The sequence below is a fragment of the Coenobita brevimanus genome, chromosome 70 (assembly GCF_032717465.1).
Source record: "Coenobita brevimanus isolate Jiangsu-jjx chromosome 70, ASM3271746v2, whole genome shotgun sequence".
Taxonomy (NCBI): Eukaryota; Metazoa; Arthropoda; class Malacostraca; order Decapoda; family Coenobitidae; genus Coenobita; species Coenobita brevimanus.
This window is the reverse complement of record NC_137023.1, coordinates 32,544,748-32,567,736: the sequence shown is the minus strand read 5'-3', so window position 1 is coordinate 32,567,736 and position 22,989 is coordinate 32,544,748. Positions and strand designations below refer to the sequence as shown.

The window sequence follows — 22,989 nt, the reverse complement described above, 5'->3', positions numbered from 1 at the left end:
TTCCACAATCCTTGTCTATCCACCCTGTCATATGCTTTCTCCAAATCCATGGAAGCCGCATACAACTTCTTTCCCTTCTCTAGAAACTTCTCCACTAAAGATCTAAGAATGAATATCTGATCTACACAACCTCTTCCCTTCCTAAAGCCACCCTGTTCTTCTCCAACTAATTCCTCTGTTTTTTCTCTAACTCTGTCAATAAGTATCCTACCATACACTTTTCCTATTATACTAAGAAGACAAATGCCCCTATGATTACCACACACTTCTTTTTCCCCTTTTCCTTTGTACAAGGGAATAATTATACCTGACTTCCAATCCTCCGGGACTCTGCCTTCCTCTCAGGCCAATCTGCACATCTTCCACATCCATTCTACTACAATCTCTCGCCCATGCTTCAGCATTTCACTACACACTCCATCGATTCCTGGGGCTTTCCCCAATTTAACTTTCTTCATTGCTTCCACAACTTCTATCCTACTGATTTCTTCCTATCACCTCCCTCTTTCTCCCAGCCATTCCCCAGCCACTTATACTCGCATTACTTCCATCCTGTGCATTCTCTCCATCTGCTCACTTTTTCTCCCTTCTCCACTAATAATCTACCATTTTTATCTTTCACTCCCCTGCTAACCTCACTTCCATCCTGTCTTACTCTCTTCACCTCTTTCCAGAACATCTTCTTACAGTCCCTCCACTTTACACTCAAATTCCTTCCAAATTCCTCATCCACTCTCTTCTTACTCTCTCTTACTAATCTTTTCACCTCTTTCTTTCTACATATAACTCTCTCTTCCGCCTCTCAACTTCTTCCACGTCCCATTTCTCATCCATTCATTGTATGCTTTTTTCTTTTGTGCTACAGCCTGTCTCACCTCTTCAGTCCACCATGCTGTTCCTTGCACCCCCCTCCGTCTTCTCTTCCTCCCACACACCACATCACATGCTGCACATATTTCTTCTGTAAATATCCTCCACACACCTTCCACGTCCCCCATCTGCTCCAATTCATATTTGCCCAATCGTTCCTCCACTTCTCTCTTATACTCTGCCTTTTTCTCATCCTCTTGTAACCTACATGACAGTATTGTGATACCAGCTCTAACGTATGGAAGTGAAGCTTGGACGTTGTTGGAGGGACACAAGTCAAGAGTGAGAGCAGTGGAAATGAGTTATTTAAGAGGAGCCCGTGGAGTCACATGGAGAGAAAGGCTGACGAATGAGGATATAAAGGAGCGTTGTGGTATGGATGTGGATGTGATAGGAAGTGTTATGAGGAACACACTGAGGTGGTTTGGCCATGTGGAGAGGATGGAGGGAGAAAGACTGATGAAGAGAGTGTATGTGAGTGAGGTGGAGGGGGGAAGAGGGAGGGGGAGGCCGAGGATGAGATGGAGGGATGGGGTGGAGAGGTATATGAGAGAGGGGGGTGTGAGTTAGGAGCAGGGCAGTGAAATGGCGGGGGACAGGACGACGTGGAGGCAATTTGTTTGTGGCCACCCCAAAAGGGATTGAGGCGTCTGACAATAGATAGATAGATAATTCTTGTATTTGTTGTACGGTGTCTTGTGTATGGGGTGTTGGGGAATGTCGGAGTGTGTCCCGTAGACTGATGAGGCCTTGAATTTCTGGTGTGAAGTTGGGGTTGAGTTACCTCCAGGGATGTGTCTTTTGTCTGCATTTTGAATAACTATTGAAAGTGTGCATAGCAGTGTTGATGTTTGTGACAGGTGTACTGTTTAATGTTTCAAAGTGTTGTTTTGTTTCAGCTGTGTAGGCCTCCCAGTTGGCTCTCTTATAATTAGTTTATGTGTGTCTGTGGCCTGCTGGGGTGATTCTGGTTTTGGTAATGATGATGATCACCCCTTACGAGATTACGGCATTTGGTTACAGAGTCCTGCATGTGGTGGAACTGTGTATCCTGGTTGGAGCAAAGCAGTTGCAGTATCCACCCAGGCACCAAACCTCACATATCCTTACACTCTGCCATGGGGAACAACACTGGTCTGACCCTGGTGAGGCACTGGTTTCCTACAAAGTTTATGTACTGTACTATACCAATAAGATGGACCCACAGCAATGGTGGCTTACCTATGGTGGACATGTCTTCTCAACCATACAGACTGGGGCTGAGCAACAACAACAACAACTGACAAATAAAAGAGAATAAGCAATGCCATAATTCTTACTGCATGCCAACATAAAGTACTGTATTTCCCGCCATATAATCCACAATTTTTTCTCAAAAAATTTGCTTCAAAAATCACCCTGCATATTATACCAGAAAGGTCATGATTTGGGACAGACCTACAGGTTGAGGTAAATGGTACCCACAAAATGCGGTTCACCAGAAAGATGAATATAACGAATGGTCACAAGCAACTCATTTGATGGCCTTACTAACTGAGATTTCAATAATGCAGACTTAGATGAATGTGCATTATCATTTATACATCACAAATAAACAGCAAACCAAGCATTCTGTGGGTGAGATATGCATATACATGGAGTGACTGTGGCAGACTGTAAATATAATAACAACTGATCACTCACTGGTGAACACAAGGCAACAGTGAAAGATATGTATAGTCATGTATTTCCACTATAATAATTAATTTAATACAAAATTGAATTCCCTAATAATTGGTGGATGCTGAATATGAATAATTGGAAAAATTAAATTGAGTATCCTTTTTTCCTAAATACCTCTTGCCAAATCATGGGTGTGCATTATACGCCATGTACATTATATGGTGGGACATACGGTAAATACAAATTAACAGGAGTAAATCTTGCACTAGAAGCTGTGAGACTGAGAAGTGAAAATCAGAAAAAAACTTCCACTGTAACTAAGAGCTTTGTTTCACAGTGACAACACTCGCTGCTCTGACCTTGCCAACAGTCAAAATTAACCCTTACCTCAATATTAACAAGAAAGCATGACTATCGTTATGTGTTAATGTAGTTATTACAATAACCCAGGGCAATGGAAAATAACAGTGATTCATTCAACCAAAAACACTGGAACCAACTTTCTTCTGCTTTCTGTGCTTTACTGCCTTGAGTAAAGGTGAAGCAGAAGATGCCACCAATGTTGTGTCTTTTTTCTTGATGGCTGGAGCACGAGGCTGTAGATCAGCGCTGAATGGGATGCTGGGAGAGGCCTTAATGGTGCGCATGTAGTCACTGAACTCATGGGTTTGATTGCGCTTCAGGTTAATATTTATGGTTCGCACCTTGGTTCCATAGTTCCTCAGTAGTTTCTGGGGAGATACAATAAAAATATAAAACAAAGATGACTGATGAATATATAGTCTTAATTTATCACCTTTATATGTATTTGTGATTTGAAACCAGTAAAGCATACTATAAGAACCACAGTTATTTAATGATCAGGAGGCACTACCTTCAAGAATTTTCCCTAAGTTCCTATTCTGAAAATTTTTCCCCTCACCAAACACATGCATGAAAACACACTGATCATCACTAGGTATAATATATAACAAATGAACAAAAGTATAATAGCAATAAGTAGCTAACAAGACTTTCAACTCGCTTCAGTACTGTACAGTGCTCGTCAGAAGTATGGAGCGAACTGCGTCCCTCCTGAGAAACAAACCTTTCAACATTGAAAAAACATATAAATAATGCATTTTATTTACCTTTAGTGCTTCGTAGGGTAGCCTTTACGTTTCTTCACGGACCTGAGACGTCTTGGAAGTGAAAGGGCGAGGCTCCTGAGGTGCTGGAGCGGTATTTTGTCCCAGGAGTCACGAATGGCGGCTTCCAGCTTAGGCAGAGAGCTCACGTCCTTCCCTTGGAGACTCTTCTTCATGAGGTACCAGAGGTTTTCAATCGGGTTGAGGTCTGGGCTATTTCCTGGCCAGTCTGTCATGAATGATACCTCACAGTCACGAAGCCAATTGGTGACCGATTTGGCCTTGTGAGCAGGTGCACCGTCCTGCTGAAACACTCGTGCACCTGTTAGCTCGAAGGAGTCTGGTAAATGATCACACAGAAGCTCCAGGTAAACATCTTGATTCACTCTGAGGTTCTTGGGAAGTACAACAAGCTTCCCCAAACCCTTCCCTGAGAAACAACCCCATACCATGAGTGAATCAGGATGTTTAACTGTACTTTCTACATACCGTGGGTCAAGTGGGTCACTACCTTTGCGTGCTCCTCTGTTACAGGTAACACTAAACGTTGCCTCATCAGACCACAACACTGACAACCATTGCTCCTCACCCCAGTTTAGATATTTATTAGCAAAGGCAAGCCTACGAATTCTCTGGCTGCTAGAGAGAAGAGGCTTTTTCACAGGCCTGTGACTTGTGTAACCAAGCTCATGCACCCTACGAGACACTGTTCTCACTGACACCTCACCAAACACTTCTGGGTTGCTCTCCTTAATTTTCCTTGCACTCACATGAGGATTAAACTCCACTGCACGTTTTAAAACATTAACAGACCTTGGGGAAGTTTTCCTAGGCCTACCAGACCTCGGTTTCTTTGTGGGAACTTCACCACTGTTTTCCTCCTGAAACCGCGCACACCAACGACGCACTGTCGATCGTGCCACACCAACCAATTCACTAATTTCCTTTGTCTGGTGGCCTGCCTCCTTTAGAGCAATGATCTGGGATATGATTTCACTCGATAGTTCACGGGTAGGTGCCATAACAAAGTTTTAAAGGCCAAAACACTGCGGGACACTCGGTAAAAAATGGCGCAATTTGAGAGGGACACTAGGCGGAGTTCCTCTCTCTCAGGCAGCCCGTGGGCGACTGAGGAGGGAACCAACCAGCGTGTCGGAAGGCCTCAGGCTACCGTGACGTCATGCTCGGAGCTCAAACTTGTGGCTCAATTCTTACCCCCAAAAATGGGTGATTCTTTTTGGGCCATAAGTATTGCGCGCCCGGCGGACAACGCTGAATACTTCTGACGAGTACTGTACATAGATGACAAAGTGGCTGTTTTTTTTTTTTTTTTTTTTTTTTTTTTTTAATAATGCGAGGAAGAAGGAACCAAAGGCCATAAGCCCGCAGTAACAGTTCCCTCCAAGAGAAAAACAAAATACAATAGAGAGCCAAATTCAAGATCCGATCATTTTGAGATGCCTGGACACACTGCGTTTGAAAGACTGGAGATCATAGGCAGCAGGAAATACAGACAGAGGGAAACAGTTCCAGAGCTGACCTGTTGCATAAATGAAAGACTGGGAGTAACGGTTAACTCTTGCATTAGAGAGTTGGACAGAAAAGGGATGAGAGTTTGCTGCCAGACGGGTGCTACGCGCCCAACGTAGAGGTGGAGGAATGCAAGCAGACAGTTCAGAGGAGCAGTGACCATTAAAGTAGCGATAGAAAAGAGATAAAGATGCAACAGTGCGGCGAAGAGACAGAGGTTGAAGGGAGTCAGTAAGAGGAGGAGAGTTAATGAGACGAAAAGCCTTTGACTCCACCCTATTGAGAAGAGCTGTATGTGGGGAGCCTCCACACACATGAGAGTTGTACTCCACACAGGGGCGGATAAAATCCCTGTATAAAGTCAACAATTGTGCAGGGGTAAAGAAAGAGCGGAGTCGACTTAGCACACCCAATCTCTTGGAAGCAGATTTTACAAGAGATGTAACATGATCTTTCCAAGATAAGTCCCGAGTAAATGAAACCCCAAGCATGTTCAAGGATGATGCAGGATTAAGCTGAATATTATTAAACATTAGTGGGTATACCTGTGGAAGATTTTGTCGGGTTGAAAGGTGTAAGAACTGAGTCTTAGATGCATTAAAGACAACCATATTATTTTTACCCCAGTCAGAGATACGAGCCAAGTCAGACATTAGGTGTGCCATAGCCTCATCCCTTGTTTCTTGAAGTAACTGTTGAGATGGGCGTTGCAGGAACCGAATGGAAAGGTGAAGGGTGGAGTCATCAGCGTATGAGTGAATACGGTTAGATGTACAGCTTAGAAGATCATTGATGAATAAAAGGAAGAGAGTTGGTGATAGGACAGAGCCCTGAGGAACACCACTGTTGATAGATCTAGAAGAAGAACAATGGCCGTCTACAACAGCAGCTATAGAACGACCACAAAGGAAGCTAACGATGAAGGCACAGATAGAAAGATAGAAACCGTAGGAGGGCAGTTTGGAAATTAAAGATTTATGCCAGACTTGATCGAAAGCCTTTGAGATGTCAAGTGCAATGGCAAAGCTTTCGCCAAAGTCCCGAAAGGAGGATGACCAGGAGTCTGAAAGGTAGGTGAGAAGATCGCCAGTGAAGCGTCCCTTACGGAACCCATACTGACGATCGGAAAGAAGGTTGTGATAAGAAAGATGTCTTAAAATTCTTCTATTAAGAATTGACTCGAAAACTTTTGAAATACAGGACGTTAAAGCAATTGGACGATAGTTGTAGGGTTGGGAGTGGTCACCCTTCTTTGGGATTGGCGGAATGAGAGCAAACTTCCAGCAAGAAGGAAAGGTACAAGTTGACAGACAAAGGCGAAAGAGTTTGCCTAGGCAGGGTGTAAGCACAGAAGCACAGTTCTTGAGAACAACAGGAGGGACCCCATCAGGCCCATATGCCTTGTTAGTACTGAGGCCAGTGATGGCAGAAAATACATCAACTGAAGAAATTTTAATGTCAGCCATGAGCAAGTCAGAGGGGGGAAGTGATGGAGGAACAGCACCGGAATCGTCTAAGGTGGAATTGGAGGAGAAAGTCTGTGTGAAGAGATCAGCTTTATCAGTAGAAGAAATAGCTACAGAACCATCAGAGTAGAAAAGAGGAGGGAAGGATGATGAGGTAAAGTTGTTAGAAAGATTTTTGGCAAGGTGCCAGAAGGAGCGGGAAGAATTCGAGTTGGAGAGTTGAGAGCATTTAGTATGGATGAAATTATTTTTAGTAGAGCGAAGAACAGACTTAGCACGATTCCGGGCAGAAACGTAAAGATGATGTGATTCAGGGATGGGTTGGTTCCGGTACCTTTTGTAGGCCTTCTCCTTGTTGCGGACAGCATTAGAAGAAGCATGATTAAACCAAGGCTTTCTTGCGTTAGTCAAAGGATATGAGAAAGGAATGTATGCTTCCATGCCCGAGAGAATAACCTCCGTAATGCGCAAGGCACACTCGGATGGCTCATGGCCATGGAAGCAATAATCATTCCAGGGAAAATCAAAGAAGTACTGCCTGAGGGCCTCCCAGTCCGCGGCTCCAAAATGCCACAGACGACGTTTCCCTGGAGGGTCCACAGGCTGTACCAGAGTGATAGGACAGGTTAAGTTAATACGGTTGTGATCGGAGGAGCCCAATGGAGAGAAAAGATTAACAGAGTAAGCAGAAGGATTAGTTGTGAGGAAGAGGTCAAGTATGTTGGAGCTCTCTCCAAGGCGGTCAGGGATACAGGTAGGGTGCTGTACAAGCTGCTCTAGGTCATTAAGGATAGAAAAGATGTAGGCTTGTTCACCAGGTGGATCCGTGAAAGGAGAGGAGAGCCAAAGGTGGTGGTGAACATTGAAATCTCCAAGAATGGAGATTTCAGAGAAAGGAGAAATGAACAGAATGTGTTCCATCGTAGAAGTAAGATAGCCGAAGAATTTTTGATAGTCAGTAGAATTAGGGGAAAAGTAAACAGCACAGATATTTTTAGTCAGAGAATGACAGGAAAGCCGAAGCCAGAGTGTGGAGAATTCAGAAGTTGATATCAAGTTCAGGAACACGAGAGCAAGATAAGTTGCTGCGTATGTATACACAACAGCCACCTTTGGCTTTGAAATGAGTATAGAGAAAGTAGGAGGATACAGAAAAGGGTTTGCTGTCAGTTGCCTCAGACAGCTGAGTCTCCGTTAGAAAAAGAAGGTGAGGTTTAGAGGAGGAGAGGTGGTGCTCAACAAAGAGAAAGTTAGAGGAAAGGCCGCGAATGTTGCAGAAATGAAGAAGAAGAGAGTCAGACAGTGGTTCGAGGCACCTCGAGTCGTCACCGGGAGAGGGGCAGATGGCGGGGGCATTTATGGTCCCCCCCCCCCCGGGGACTCCGAGGCTTGATGAATCGACGCCATTTTGGTGAATTTTGAATAGGAAGTGTAGTGTGTACTGTGCATGTAGTTTGGTGAAGATAGAGAAATTTGTACTGGAGAGCATGCTGGCCTACTCTCTGTGTAACTGAGACAATGAAAAAGTTCAGCAAAGGGAGATGGTCAGGAACTAGTCCTGAGGGCTGATGAAACAGGAGCTCCAGCACTCCCTGTCATCAGCTTTCCATCCAACTCGGGAGTACTGCCCTGCTCGACTGGTGCTACAGTCTACTCCTTTGCTTTGGGAGTTGGGGTATCCATGGCTGAGGAGCTTGAGGGGAGAAATGGGCTGTGCCTCTAACTCCTTGACAGTTGAAGCTAAACTTAAAAGCCCTGAAAGGCACTCCCACTGAATTCATCAGAGTATGGTTGTTTAACTGGAAGGAAAATTATAACACCTTTTACTTCTAGGTGGTGACTTTAGAAATACACTGTTCGTTCATTTCGTTTTTGAAGGCTCCAACATGCTTGCAAGCTCCGGCATTGGTCACCCAATGGCGGCTCTCCATGCTGCACGATCTATTGCAGCCTCCCTGTTCAGTCCCTTAACCCTAAGATCACACTTAATGACCTCCTCCCATGTCTTTCTCGGTCTAACCCTGATAACCCCACCCACAATATTAACACCTCTCACCTTCTGCACCCAATTATCATCACCCATCCACTCCACATGCCCAAACCATTTCAATCTACCTCTCCTCATCACAACACCAATACACTCCAGTCCCATCCTCTCAACTCTTTTGTCGTAAACCCAGCCTCCCCCCAGACCTTGCATGCAGGGACACACTGCACGTCTTTCTAATCATTATCATTTCTGTACGTCTGAGCCCGAGAATATCCTCTTCCTTTACTACTGCCCAGGTCTCACTACCATACAGCATTGCACTCCTAACACATGCTGCATACAAAGATCCCCTGCCATGTAGGGAAAGTCCTCTCAATGTCAGGAGAGGCAACAGCACCATGAACTTCTTCCAACCACTTCTCACCCTAGCCACAGAGCTAGCTCCAGCCCCACCTCCAGCACACAACATGTTGCCCAAATAACAAAACTCTTCCACACACTCAAGAGACTCACCAGCAAGTTCAATCTTTTCCCGCCTGACAATCTCCACCTGCTCTCCTGACACGCCATACACATAAAATCAGCATTATCTCGCAGTCTACCTCTGATACCACTACATCTCTTGTGCACCCATTTATCACAAACACTGTACAAGATGGACTTACTTCCCACGCCTTTGTGGCAAACTGCTCATGGCCACTCTCCCTCGTCTTTGACAGTACCGCCACCCACCCTAGATATCATCACTTTTGTTTTATCTGCATTTACCCTTAAGCCCTTGTGCCCCATACCATCTCTCCACTTCCTAAATCTTTCCTCCTCCTCCCTCTCGTTCTCTGCAATCAACACCAAATCATCAGCATATGACATCTCCCACGGGAGTCCGTTTCAGAAGTCACGTGAGAGCAAGGCTGGTAGTACGGTACAGTACGAAATATTTTTCCGTACTCCGTACCTGGTTAAAATACCGTACTGTATTTTTGTACCGTACCCCAAGTTGTTTTTCCGTACCGTACAGTACGGAAGAAAATTCGTACCGTAATTCCGTACTTTTATCGTACCATCGGCAAAATATACAGTATCTATTTCTAAGCCTGTATCACTAATCACAATAATGCATTACATAATAATATATTTAGAGTTCATGTGTGGACTAAGATATACTCCATTCTTACATATAGCAGTATGTATTTAGAAAGACATGTTGTACTTTAGTGTCATACAAAGTATTATTATGCAATACATATATTGATTGAATAATAATTGTGACAAAAAATGTATCTTCTAGATAGGTAAAACCATGATTCTTTGACCATACTTTCTGAAATGGTAAAGTTTCTGTTTTTTACTTATAATTATCATAAACATAGTATAACTTTAAAAAAAATCTTCTTGCTCTATCCTCAATATTTTCATTCATTCATTCATCGCCAGATGCCATGTATCCCAGACGGGGTGGCCAATGGCTTAGAGTTAATTGTTTTACAGGGAGGGGCACTAATCCTCCACCAACCCCACTTGACACGTAGGGATGCCAACAGCATCTGGTGTTCCCAGGCGGTCACCCATCCAAGTACTAACCAGATATTTCAAATGATTATATATGGAGAAAAATGAAAAAGTAAATCTTCCACTGCTGAATTACAATCGAACTTTCAAGTTTTATGTATTACATCTGAGAAACATAATTGCATCGATTATATCATCTTTCAAACCTAGTCGTAATTCATCCAGAATGTACCTTAACCCTGAAAATGTGCGCTCCACCATGTATTTAAGCCTGGGGTACGGTACGGTACGGAATTTTGCTCGTTTTACCGTACCTAAATCGTACCGTACCATACTTCACGGAAAAAAAGTACCGTAATTCTGTACCGTACTTTCAGCCTAAATATCAACCGTACCGTACCGTACCGTAATGCCAGCCTTGCGTGAAAGGGCTTCAAGTACCATGACAAACAACATGGGACTCAAAACTGACCCCTGATGTACACCAACATTCAAGGAAAACTCATCACTCAAATCTCCATTCGCTCTTACGTGGGTGCAAGCACCCACATACATAACCATAAACACCCTAACCAGCCACTCCTCCAAGCCAAGCTTTCTCATTGCCCCACTTCACCACCTCTCTAGGGACTCTGTCAAAGGCCTTTTCCAAATAGACAAAAACAAAATACAGATCCCTTTTCTTCGCAATATACTTTTCCTGAAGCTGTCAAACAATGAATATGGCATCAGTGGTCCCCCTGTCTGGCATAAATCCAAACTCTTATCTCATCAATATTCACTATTTCTCTAATCATACCTTCTAGAACTCTCTCCATTACCTTCATTATCTGATCTAAAAGCTTTATACCTCTATAATTTCCTCTTTCCAGGGCATCAACCTTCCCTTTATACACATTTACAAATACACTCTTCAACCAATCATCTGGGACAACATACTCATATATAATCATATTTATCAGGTCAGTGACTAACCTCGCCCCTATATCTCCTGAGGCCTTCAACATTTCGGCAGTCAACCCAGACACACCTGCTGCCTTCCTCACCTGCATCCTGCCTACTGCCTCACTCACAGCAGCAGTGTTAATCAAAGGCCAAGGGCCAAACACTGGATCTGCTGACTCCAAAGCTTCACTGTCCCAGTCAAACTCCTCATTCAACAACCAGCTATACTGCTCTCTCAATGCATCGTTAACATCCCCACTGTTCATCACTACCCTTCCTTCATCATTCTTCACACACTGCTCACCTATAATATCCCGATTATCCCTCTTCATCTACTTTGCCACATTAAATATCATATTTTTCCTTGCCTCATAATTTAGGTTATCAAGTAAAAGTCTTTGTGACTCAGACTTAGCTCTGTATACCTCTCTTCTAGCCCTACACTTGGCAGCCAAGTATTTCTCCTTGTTACCACCCTTCTTCCATTCACGGAAAAGCCTTCTTTTCTCCTTAAATGCAGCTTCTACACCCTCATCCCACCACCAAGTTACTTTATGTCTTGGTTGGCCTCTTGTCCAACTGCATATTACATCAGTAACTCACAAGAGATTCTTCTTGAGGCCTCTGTACTGTTCATTAATGCCTCTGTCTACAGTTCCCTGTTCAGCCACCATTCTCCTCATCTCCCTATAGAAGGCAAGCCTCGCCCCTATATTTTCCTCCTAGGTACATAAGTCCTCTTTTTCATCACTGATTCTTTAAGCACCATGTCACAAATCAATAGTTTGTGCTGCTGCACACACTCCTCACTTCCTATAACTTTAACATCACTCACTAACTTCCTATCAGCCCTCCTAACCAGAAAATAATCTATCTGACTGCTATTTCCCCCAGACTAATGAGTAATTAACCTACTCTCTCTTTTCCTAAAATATGTGCTGCACATAATCATGTCCGTTGCCTCCCCAAACTCGAGTATCCTTTCCCCTACCGCATTTCTTATACCATACGCACATCCCTCCTGTACTCCTTCATAACCATAAGCTGCTTCACCTACATGACCATTTAAGTCCCCTCCCAAAACCAGTCTCATCCCGCATACCACCTACTACACGTATTAAATCATCCCAAAATCTATCTTTGTCTACTTCATCCAATCCTGCCTGTGAAGCATATGCTGATATAATTGCAGTTATCTTTCCACTGAAGAGAATTTTCACTACTAATATCCTATCGCTTACTCTCATAACATTCATAACACATTCCACCCATTGTAAAAAGTTTTCCAACACTCCCTATTTCTCGTGACATATAAGCAGTGGCGTATATACGTCCATGGAAAGGAGGCGGGCAACAGGGGTGAATCCAGTTTTTTTTCTTTTAAGGGAGGGAGAGCAAGCAAAGTGAGCCTCTACAGATGGGGGGTCTGGGAGGGGTGCTGTAGGCCCGCCCCACGGAATTTTTTGAGAATCAAGCATTTTTAGGGGCATTTTGAGGCCTCAGGAGGGATATGTTGCACTAATTTGATATTCAATGGCAAAACAATATGAAGATGTTTATGTACAGTATCTTGGATAAAACAAAAAGGAACTGTTTGAAAAATATTTAATTAAGGAATTCTACAGTAGTATGTATAAAACAGAAAAAAAAAAAATGCTATACAATATATACAATCGCTGATTCTGTCATTCCTGGAAGTTGCATTTTTATATGAAACATTCAAAAAATTAAACTAAAACTCGCATTAATGACTTGAGAGAGAGAGAGAGAGAGAGAGAGAGAGCACTGTATATGAAACATTAAGCAAATTAAACTAAAACTCGCATTAAAGAAGTTGAGAGAAAGAGAGCTTACTTACAAGAGTCGTGTGAGAGTCGATCATTTGAAATCAAGCAGCCTATTGATTACTTCATCATAGTTCAACTCAATATCCTTATGTATAAAAAGTAAGGCTAATCTATTCAGTCTTTGCTCTGACATGGTGGAGTGCAGATATGACTTCAGATACTTTAAGCAGCTGAATGACCATTCACTTGCAGCAGTTGTCACCGGAAGTGCTGCAAAGCTATGCAACAGTGCTGGCCTATGTCATATGGGCAAATGTTTTGTATATGCATTTAGGTCTGCGGATAAGTAGGCCTAGTCCACTGGGACAAAAAGGGGGGGCCATGCCCGAGTGGCCCCACCCATATACGCCACTGCATACAAGTATTCTATGGTGAAAACTCAAGTTAATATCGGGTGGTCCTGACTTCACTGTGTATGACCATTTTGCATGGAATCAGACAAGACTCTGAAAGCATCTCACACTTTAGTCTTGCATCCATATCTTCTTGACCGAGTCTGTTAGAGTGAGGAACAGATGATGTACAGTACTCTGAGAAATAAGGCTCTGTTTCAAGTATGCCTAAGCATTTGCAACAAGAATCTGGTCTTGGCTGTTCACAAGTCGTAAAATATCATGAATACTGTTATCACTTAAACACTAGAGTACTTTTTTGGACCAATGACACAGTGCATCATCCTACATAAAGGTGTTACAACCATAAATGTCATAAACTGCATGCAAATGCTGTTCTAACATCTGAAAATATTGGTCACTGTTCACTAAAACATCCTGTAGGAAAAAATACAAGCTACTACTCCCTATAACACCACTAAAAAAGCCCCAAATCTTAAAACAGATTGGGTGTTTCATAGTTCTGCTGGTGTACTAATGGTCATACCTGCTGACTCAGTGAACACCATCTCATTACACCAATCACTTTAGCATAATGGAATGCTCTCATCACACCACATGACATGCCCACGGTTCTGGTGTCCAAAGGTATTATTTGTGGGCAAATTCAAATCAGCCTGTGGATTTTTTCCGGCATCATGACAACAGACCAGTTCATTTAATTTTGGAGATGATGTTGAATGATGTGGTGTGATATATTCTTAAGTTATCAGAGTGGTTTCTTTGTAATCCTGCTACTGTTAAGTTAGGGATCTTGAGTACGCCTCACCTCAGAGGGGTATCTGTGACCTTGGAAATCTTGTGTGGTTGACCAAACTATGGATTTAATTACAAGAACTGATTAGCTGGCAGGCCACTTAATGAAGCCTTTAGTCTGCAGTGTTGCACTTACAGTCTTGCAATTTCTTTAACGGGAAACTTTTCTTTTTGCAATTTGAGGATTCTGACCTTTTCCTCACATAACATGCTCTTCCAAGGCATCTTGAGCAAGAACTAGGAGAAAACAGGGGGGTCCACAAAATCACTTGAAAAACCAGGTGGACAAGGTTGGAAATGCACATGCACCTTCCTGTATGGGAGCTCCACAAACAATGAAGACTTCTGGCAGGCAGAGTGTGATGGTGGATCTAGGAGAATCATCAAGTACAGTGAAAATCAACTGGTGAATTTCAGACGTAGGAAAAAAAAGAAAATCATTCAAAACTTTGACTCTCCACAAGAGGGATGAGCGCAGCAAAACTTTTTGCAGTGGGTGTAGATGGAGTGTCTACTGCAGTTGTCTAGGATTAAGATAACTTTGAAGGTAAGATTGTTATCAGCCAAAACTTTTCTGTGATTTTAAAAAAGATGTTATCAAACCACTATAGCACAAATGGTGAAGTTCCCCACTCCTTGAAGTTCAGCATCTGGTGAACACTCAGGTGCTCAATATTCCTATTTTTCAGTGCACAAGGCTGTGCAAACTTGTGGATGATTAATACATTAGCTCTGCAGTCACTCATGGCATTGCAGGCAAACAGTAGTGTGATGCCCTCTTTTTTCGCATCTTATAGCCCAGTACCAAGATCTCATCGGGTGGTAGAGGGTAGGTGCTTCTAGAGGAGTAGACTGTAGCACCAGTCAAGCAGGGCAGTACTCTCATGGTGGATGGAAAGCTGATGTCAGGGAGAGCTGGAGCTCCCATTTCATCAGCCCTCAGGACTAGTTCCCTTTGCTGAACTTTTTCAGTGTTTCAGTCAGAATGCTCTCCAATACAAGTTTCTCTAACTGTCAACACCAAACTACATGGACATAACACAGTACATTTCCTAATAAAAAAAAAAAAAAAAAAAAAAAAAAAAAAGGGCCTCAGAGTCCCTAGGGGGGAGAGGCACCATAAATTTCCCTTATCTGCCCCCCTTCCGGTTGAGGACTCAACAAGATGCCTGGAACCGCTGTCTGACTCACTTCTCCATTTCTGCAACATTTGTGGCTTTCCTCTAACTTTCTCTCTGTTGAGCATCACCTCTCCTTCTCTAAACCTCACCTCTTCCTGACAAAGACTCAGCTGTCTGCTGTTTCCTCCTATTTTCTCTACACTCATTTCAAAGCCAAAGGTGGCTGTTGTATTATATATGTATGCAACGACTTATCTTGCTCTTGTGTTCCTGAACTTGATTCTTCTGAATTCTCTACTCTCTGGCATTGGCTTTCCTGTCATTCTCTGACTAAATATATCTGCGCTGTTTACTTTTCCCCTAATTCTACTGACTATGAAAAATTCTTCAACTACCTTACTTCTACGATGGAACACATTCTATCCATTTCTCCTTTCTCTGAAATCTCCATTCTAGGAGATTTCAATGTTCACCACCACCTTTGGCTTTCCTCTTCTTTCACTGATCCACCTGGTAAACAAGCCTACATCTTTTCTATCCTTATTGATCTAGAGCACCTTGGACACTACCCTACCCATATCCCTGACCACCTTGGAGAGGACTCCAATAAACCTGACTTCTTCCTTACAACTAATCCTTCAGCTTATAATGTTAATCTTTCCTCTCCATTGGGCTCCTCTAATGATAACCTTTTTACCTTGACCTGTCCTATCTACTCCAGAACGGCCTGTGGACCATCCAAAGAAACATCGTCTGTGGCATTTTGGAGCTGCGGATTGGGAGGGCCTCAGGCAGTATTTCCTCAATTTTCCCTGGAATGATTATTGCTTCCATGGCCGGGAGCCATCTGAGTGTTCTTTCCGCATTACAGAGGTTATTCTCTCAGGCATCGAAGCATACATTCCCTTCTCATATCCTCTGACTAATGCAAGAAAGCCTTGGCTTAATCACACTTGTTCTAATGCTGTCTACAACAAGGAGAGGGCCTATAAAAGGTACCAGAGCCAACTCATCCTTGAATCACATCTTGTTTATGTTTCTGCCAGGAATCGTACTAAGTCTATTCTTTGCTCTGCTAAAAATAATTTCATCCGTACTAAATGCTCTCAACTCTCTGACTCAAATTCTTCCCGCTTCTTCTGGCACCTTGCCAAAAACCTTTCTAACAACTTTGCCTCATCATCCTTCCCTCCTCTTTTCTACTCTGATGGCTCTGCAGCTATTTCTTCTACTGATAAAGCAGATCTCTTCACTCAGACTTTCTCCTCCAATTCCACCTTAGATGATTCCGGTGCTGTTCCTCCATCACTTCCCCCCTCTGACTTCCTCATAGCTGATATTAAAATCTCTTTGGCTGATGTATTTTCTGCCATCACTGGCCTTAATACTAACAAGGTATATGGGCCTGACGGAGTCCCTCCTGTTGTCCTCAAGAACTGTGCTTCTGTGCTTACACCCTGCCAAGGTAAATGCTTTCGCCTTTGTCTTTCAACTTGTACCTTCCCTTCCTGCTGAAAATTTGCTCTCATTCAGCCAATCCCAAAGAAGGGTGACCATTCCCAACCCTCTATCGTCCAATTGCTTTAACATCCTGTGTCTCAAAAGTCTTCGGGTCATGTCTTAACAGAATAATTTTAAAGCATCTTTCTTAACACAACATTCCTTCTGATCGTCAGTACGGGTTCCATCAGGGACGCTCCACTGGGGATCTTCTCACTTACCTTTCAGACTCTTGGTCATCCTCCTTTCGGGATTTTGGCAAAAGCTTTGCCACTGCACTTGACTTCTCAAAGGCTTTCGATTGGGTCTTGGATAAATCTTTAATTTCCAAACTGCCCTCCTAAGGTTTCTAACCTTCTATCTGTGCCTTCATCTATAGCTTCCTTTCTGGTCATTCTATAACTGCTGTTGTAGATGGCCATCATTCTTCTCCTAGATCTATCAACACCGGTATTCCTCAGGGCTCTGTCCTATCACCAACTCTCTTCCTTTTATTCATCAATTACCTTCTAAGTTGTACATCTCACCCTATCCACTCATACGCTGATGATTCCACCTTTCACCTTTCCATTCAGTTCCTGCAACGTCCATCTCAGCAGTTACTTCAATAAGCAAGGGACGAGGCTATGGCACACCTAATGTCTGACTTGGCTCGTATCTCTGACTGGGGTAAAAATAATCTTTTTGTTTTTGATGCATCAAAAACTCAGTTTTTACACCTATCAACCCGACAAAATCTTCCACAAGAGTACCCACTAATGTTTAATAATATCCAGCTGAATCCTGCATCATCCTTGAACATGCTTGGGGTTTCATTCACTCAAGACTTATCTTGGAGAGATCATATTGCATCTCTTGTAAAATCTGTTTCCAAGAGATTGGGTGTGCTAAGCAGACTGCATACCTTCTTTAACCTTGCACAGTTGTTGACTTTATACATGGGTTTTATTCATCCCTGTGTAAAGTACAACTTTCATGTGTGGGGAGGCTCCCCACATACAGCTCTTCTCAACAGGGTGGAGTCAAAGGCTTTTCATCTCATTAACTCTCCTCCTCTTCCTGGGTCTCTTCAACCTCTGTTCTTCGCTGCACTGTTGCATCTTTATCTCTTTTCTATCACTACTTCAATGGTCACTGCTCCTCTGAACTGTCTGATTGCGTCCCTCCACCTCTACAATGGATACAAAGTACCCGTCTAGCAACAAACTCTTATACTTTTTCTGTCCAACTCTCTAATGCAAGAGTTAACCGTTACTCCCAGTCCTTCAATTATGCAACAGGTCAACTTGGAACTGTCTCCCTCTGCCCATATTTCTTACTTCCTATGATCTCCGGTCTTTCAAACACTGTGTGTCCAGGCATCTCGAAATGAACGGATCTTGAATTTGGCTCTCTTTGTATTGTTTTTGTTTTTTTCTTGGAAGGAACTGTTTGCAGGCTCCTGGCCTTTGGTTCCTTCTTTCTTGCATAAAAAAAAAAAAAAAAGGGCCCAATTTATTCAAATTAACTACTACCAGGGTGATTCTTTGTATGGTAGTTAACTCCTCAGAGTCACTGCTTTATAATTTATGCAAATTGTACCTCAATTGAAGCTTACAGCTTGGCCAGTGCAGAACTTCACTGTGCCTCATAAGAGGTCTGCAGCTTGGCAAGGGCTACAGATCCATGATACAATGCAGCCACCATCCTCAACCATCTTCTTGAACTTGGCAGGATAAGCTATGGTGATGGGACTGTCCACATCCCCAGACTCGCCAAGCATACCTTCATTGTGCTGATGCTTTGTGCAAAAACTATTACAAACTAGTCCTTGCCAGTCACAAATGGAGAATGGAGGTGAGTTTTCAATTTACATCTCTCTCACCACTTTTTGCGCACACCTCAGGTATTCTGCACTGACTAACATTATTATTCACTAGTGTAACTGCCTCAAGTTGGCTGCACATGTATTTTAATACAAACTTTTCATATCAGTGCCTGATTTACTTCATATGACCTTGCAGCAATGACTTCACCTCCAGCTAGATGGCTTGGGGGATCTGTGTCTTTATTTTTCCTTATGGTTCTGACGGTTCACAAGCAAAGCACTACATATGTCCACTGTCTTCATTAAAAACAGTGTGCCAATTACATGGGATTTGATCAAGGGTGTAGGCTAAGGACATGGGAACAACAGTCGGGCAGCAAGAGTGAAGATGCAGAAAAAACTGTGTGTGCATGTGCCAAATCCATGACATGAGTGCCACACCACCACCACATCACCTGCCATGCTGGTGTTTTGAATGTCAGCAGGGACAAACTGAATGTAAGTCAGCTACAGGCGGCCCCCTACTTACAAACGGTCGACTTATGATTTTTTCAACTTTATGAATGTAGAAACCGTACTTTGAAATTTGAATTTTGATCTTTCCTGGGTAAGCAATATGCAGTATGATGCAGCAGCAGCAAGCCGAGTCCCAGTCTGTCCAAGAGGTCATTACTGTAAACAACTGATGCTCTGATGCTCTCATTGTCTTGTATTGCCAGTCTTTTTTTGGATAACCCCTTGTATCAATGCTGTGGTTTGTGCATCTATCATGTCTATGAAATGCCCATCTGTCTCTCCTGCTACTGGTGAGAAGAAGAAGAAGAAGAAGGCAATTACTCTTGAGATGAAACTCGGTTCCCCAGCACGCTTGGTGGTTCAGGGATAATATCCCATCAGGAAGATTCCCCATTATTTATTTACATACCAGTCTACTTAGCATGTACAGTATTGTGTGCTAGTTTGAGTTATATGAGTTATAAAGGTGATCATGTTTCACTGTTTTTAATATAAATGTAAAGTGTGGCATCAAATGGTCGGTATTAACAGAAAAAAATAATACTGAAACGTGAGTCAGGTGATGTATGATAACTTTCACTTCACTGTTTAACATTAGGCTACATACGACACATTAGCATTTATTTAATTGTCTGATAACTTTAAGTGTATAATTGATATACATTAACCCATTCCATGCCGTGTTGGTATATATACAGACAAACTACAGTACTAGTGTCAAAACTGCTGAGTCCATGTGTATCCGGACTATCTCACAGTACCCTAAATTGCCGGCCCTGTATACATACGGACATGGTTTTTGCACATTTGAGTGAAACATTTCAGTTTGCCCTTAGTGTGTGACAGACTATGGGATGATTGACACGCCTCCTCCCCTCCCATGACTTACACCAAAAAAAAAAAAAAAAAAAAGTGTGAAAATACGTGCTACTGGTGAGAAAATGAAGAGGAAAGCAATTACTTGAGATAAAACTCAATATACGGTAACTGCCGAGCATGAAGATGGCAAGCCTGTAATGGCCACAGCACATGAACTTGGATTTTTGCAATCAATGATTTCAGTACAGTATTAAAAAGTAACAAGAGATACTCAACACTTTATTATAAAATAGGCTTTGTCTTTATGATTTTACCAAGCTGTGGGCTAAACAGACTTTGTTTTAATGATTTTATCCAACTATAGGTTAATGTAACTGTTCTAAGCACATTAAAGGTAGGCTTGGCTAGGCAATGATGTTCAGTTGGTTAGCTAGGTGTATATATTACATGCACTTTTGACTTACGAAGAATCGAATTACGAGCAGTTTCTTGGAACATAACCTGTTCGTAAGTAGAGGACCACCTGTATTTTGCCATGCATAAAGGCTGGTTGTTGTGCATAAGGTGCTGGTTCACACAAACACACACACACACACACACACACACACACACACACACACACACACACACACACACACACACACACACACACACATATTTAAAAAAATAATAAAAAACAAATAGTTTAAACAAGACTTGTTTAAACAGAAAAGAGAACCGAGTGGCGAAAGAATGCGTTCAGTCAGCTGATGTTTGTTTAGACTACAAAGGCCCCAGGGAATGTAAGTACTCCGTACTTTTAGTATTGCAAAATGGACACATACTTTAGTAAAGCAAATTTGGAAAAGAGAAAGGATAAAGATAGAAAGCAAGATGATGATTTCTACCAAGAACTGGTTGAAATGGAGACTCACAATAGACTGGATGAACGTGTACACAAACTAGAGATGGCTTTCAAAGATGAAACTGATGAAATAAAGAAGAAGATGCACTTGCAAAAGGAAGAAATAGAAAAACTAGGAAGGGAGGTCAACAAGAAAGACACAACCATCAGTGAATTAACAGAGGAATTGAGTACACTTAGGAGGAAAATGAGTGAAATGGCAAGTACAGTAGTCAATAACGAGAGTATTATGGAAGAGTTCAAAAATGATACGGAGACAATTAGGCAAGTAAGCAGTCTGACAGACCAGAGCAGTGATATTGAGGAGAAGATAACACAGGTGAATGAAGTTGTGCAAAGCTACAAAAATGATGTGGAAACCACGTATGCTGAAATAGTGAAAGTAAAGAAAGACTTAGAAACAAGGGTGGAAGAAAAAAGCATTAAAAAGGAAGTGAAAAGAATAATCCAAAACAACCCAAAGTTACTCAGAGATTCAGTAGATATCAACAAATCTATAGTAATCACTGGTATAGAAGAGGAAGAAGTAAAAAACAAGATCTCAAGAGACAAAAAGGAGATGGCAAATGTAATGAGCTTACTGAAAGAAGTAACAGAGGAAATCTGTAGTAAAGACATAGAGGAACACAAAAGGTTAGGGAAATATGAGAAAAGCAAGTCAAGACCTCTAAAGGTGACTTTCCAGAGTGTAAACACTGTGGAGGATATACTAAAAAATGCAAAGAATCTTATGGAAAAAGATGAGTTCAAAAATGTATGGAGAAAAAGATGCCTAACACAAGAGGAACTGGAATTACTGAAAGAGAAGAGGGAGGAAGCAAAAACAAAAATGAGGGAAGATCAGAGGAGGAGAAGAACACATTTTTTTTACAAAGTAATAGGATTGCAGGTACGAAAGTGGTACATAACCAGGAGGGAATAAAAAGGAGGAAGGTAGTAGAACCATGTCATGACAAGTATATAAACAAGATGATTAAGTTGATGTACTCAAATGTGGATGGAATGGTATCTAAATTATTAGAGATGAATGATTATGTCAGAGAAAATGAACCACATATATTATGCCTAACAAACAAAATTAACACCAAGGATATCAAATGACATACTAAACTTAGAGGAATATAATATATGGAAAAGAGACAGAAATTTAAAAAGAGGAGGAGGAATTATAATATTAACTAAGAAAAATCTAAAAGTCAATGAAATAAAACTAGATATACCATCACAAGTAGAACTGATTGCAGTAGAGATCAACACATCTGAAGGGAAAGTAACTGTAGCCAATATGTACATGCCACCCAGATCAAACACATGGGAAAGAGACGAATATGAGGACTTGGCAGAGAGTACAATTCAGAGTTTAAGAGCATTACTACAAAAAATGGAAAAGAAATCGGAAAGAATTATACTAACTAGAAATTTTAATACAAATATAAATTGGAATACTCTAGATATAATTAGCCAAGAAAGCTGTTGGGACCAAAATCTCCTGGATCTTGTGCAAGAGTTTTTCCTAACGCAACATGTGAGGGAAACCACCAGAAAAAGAGGACTCTATGTACCTTCAATGCTAGATCTCGTATTTACTAGGCAAGAAAATGATACTGACAATTTAATATATCACCCACCATTCGGCAAAAGTGAACATGCAGTACTAAATTGCAACTTCAGGATAACTTATGACATAGTTAACAGCAATGAAAGTTACAAAAAGAGCCTAAACTATAAAAAGGGAAATTATCATGACCAAAAAATTATTTCTTAGAAGTTGATTGGGAAAATGAGCTTAGAGGACAAGATTTAAATGCTGTATATTAAAAACTCTGTGAATTATATGAAATAGGAGTCCAGAAATACATCCCACAGCACAAAGAAGCAGGTAAGAAAATACAGAAATGGTTCAATACAGAATATAAAAAATCAAAAGAAAGAAGAGATTTGTTGTGGAATAGATATAGAAGACACAATAGTGAAAGGGCATATAATAATTACAAGCAGGCAAGAAACGATTATACAAGAATAAGGAGGGAAGCCCAAAAACAGTTTGAGGAGGATATCATAAATAAAAGTAGTGATCAACCGAAGCAATTTTACAGCTACATCAGAAGCAAAACCAAAGTAAAAGATAAAATACAATCCATTACGGATGAGGGAATCACCTATACACAAGAGAAAGATATTTGTGAAGCACTAAATAAGAATTTCCAATCAGTTTTTACAGAAGAAAA

At 41.8% G+C, this 22,989-nt stretch overlaps 1 protein-coding gene across 1 annotated transcript in view; it reads right to left on the bottom strand.

The window, feature by feature from the left end:
• Window positions 1-2,570: 2,570 nt before the first annotated feature.
• The window catches only part of Nnp-1 (Ribosomal RNA processing protein 1 homolog Nnp-1), a 235,996-nt gene continuing 215,577 nt past the window's right edge, over window positions 2,571-22,989 (bottom strand). Inside the window, exon 9 of the mRNA XM_080277637.1 lies at window positions 2,571-3,263. Coding sequence (XP_080133763.1) covers window positions 3,009-3,263 — 255 coding nt within the window. The 3' untranslated portion in view covers window positions 2,571-3,008. The remainder of the gene's footprint in view (window positions 3,264-22,989) is intronic.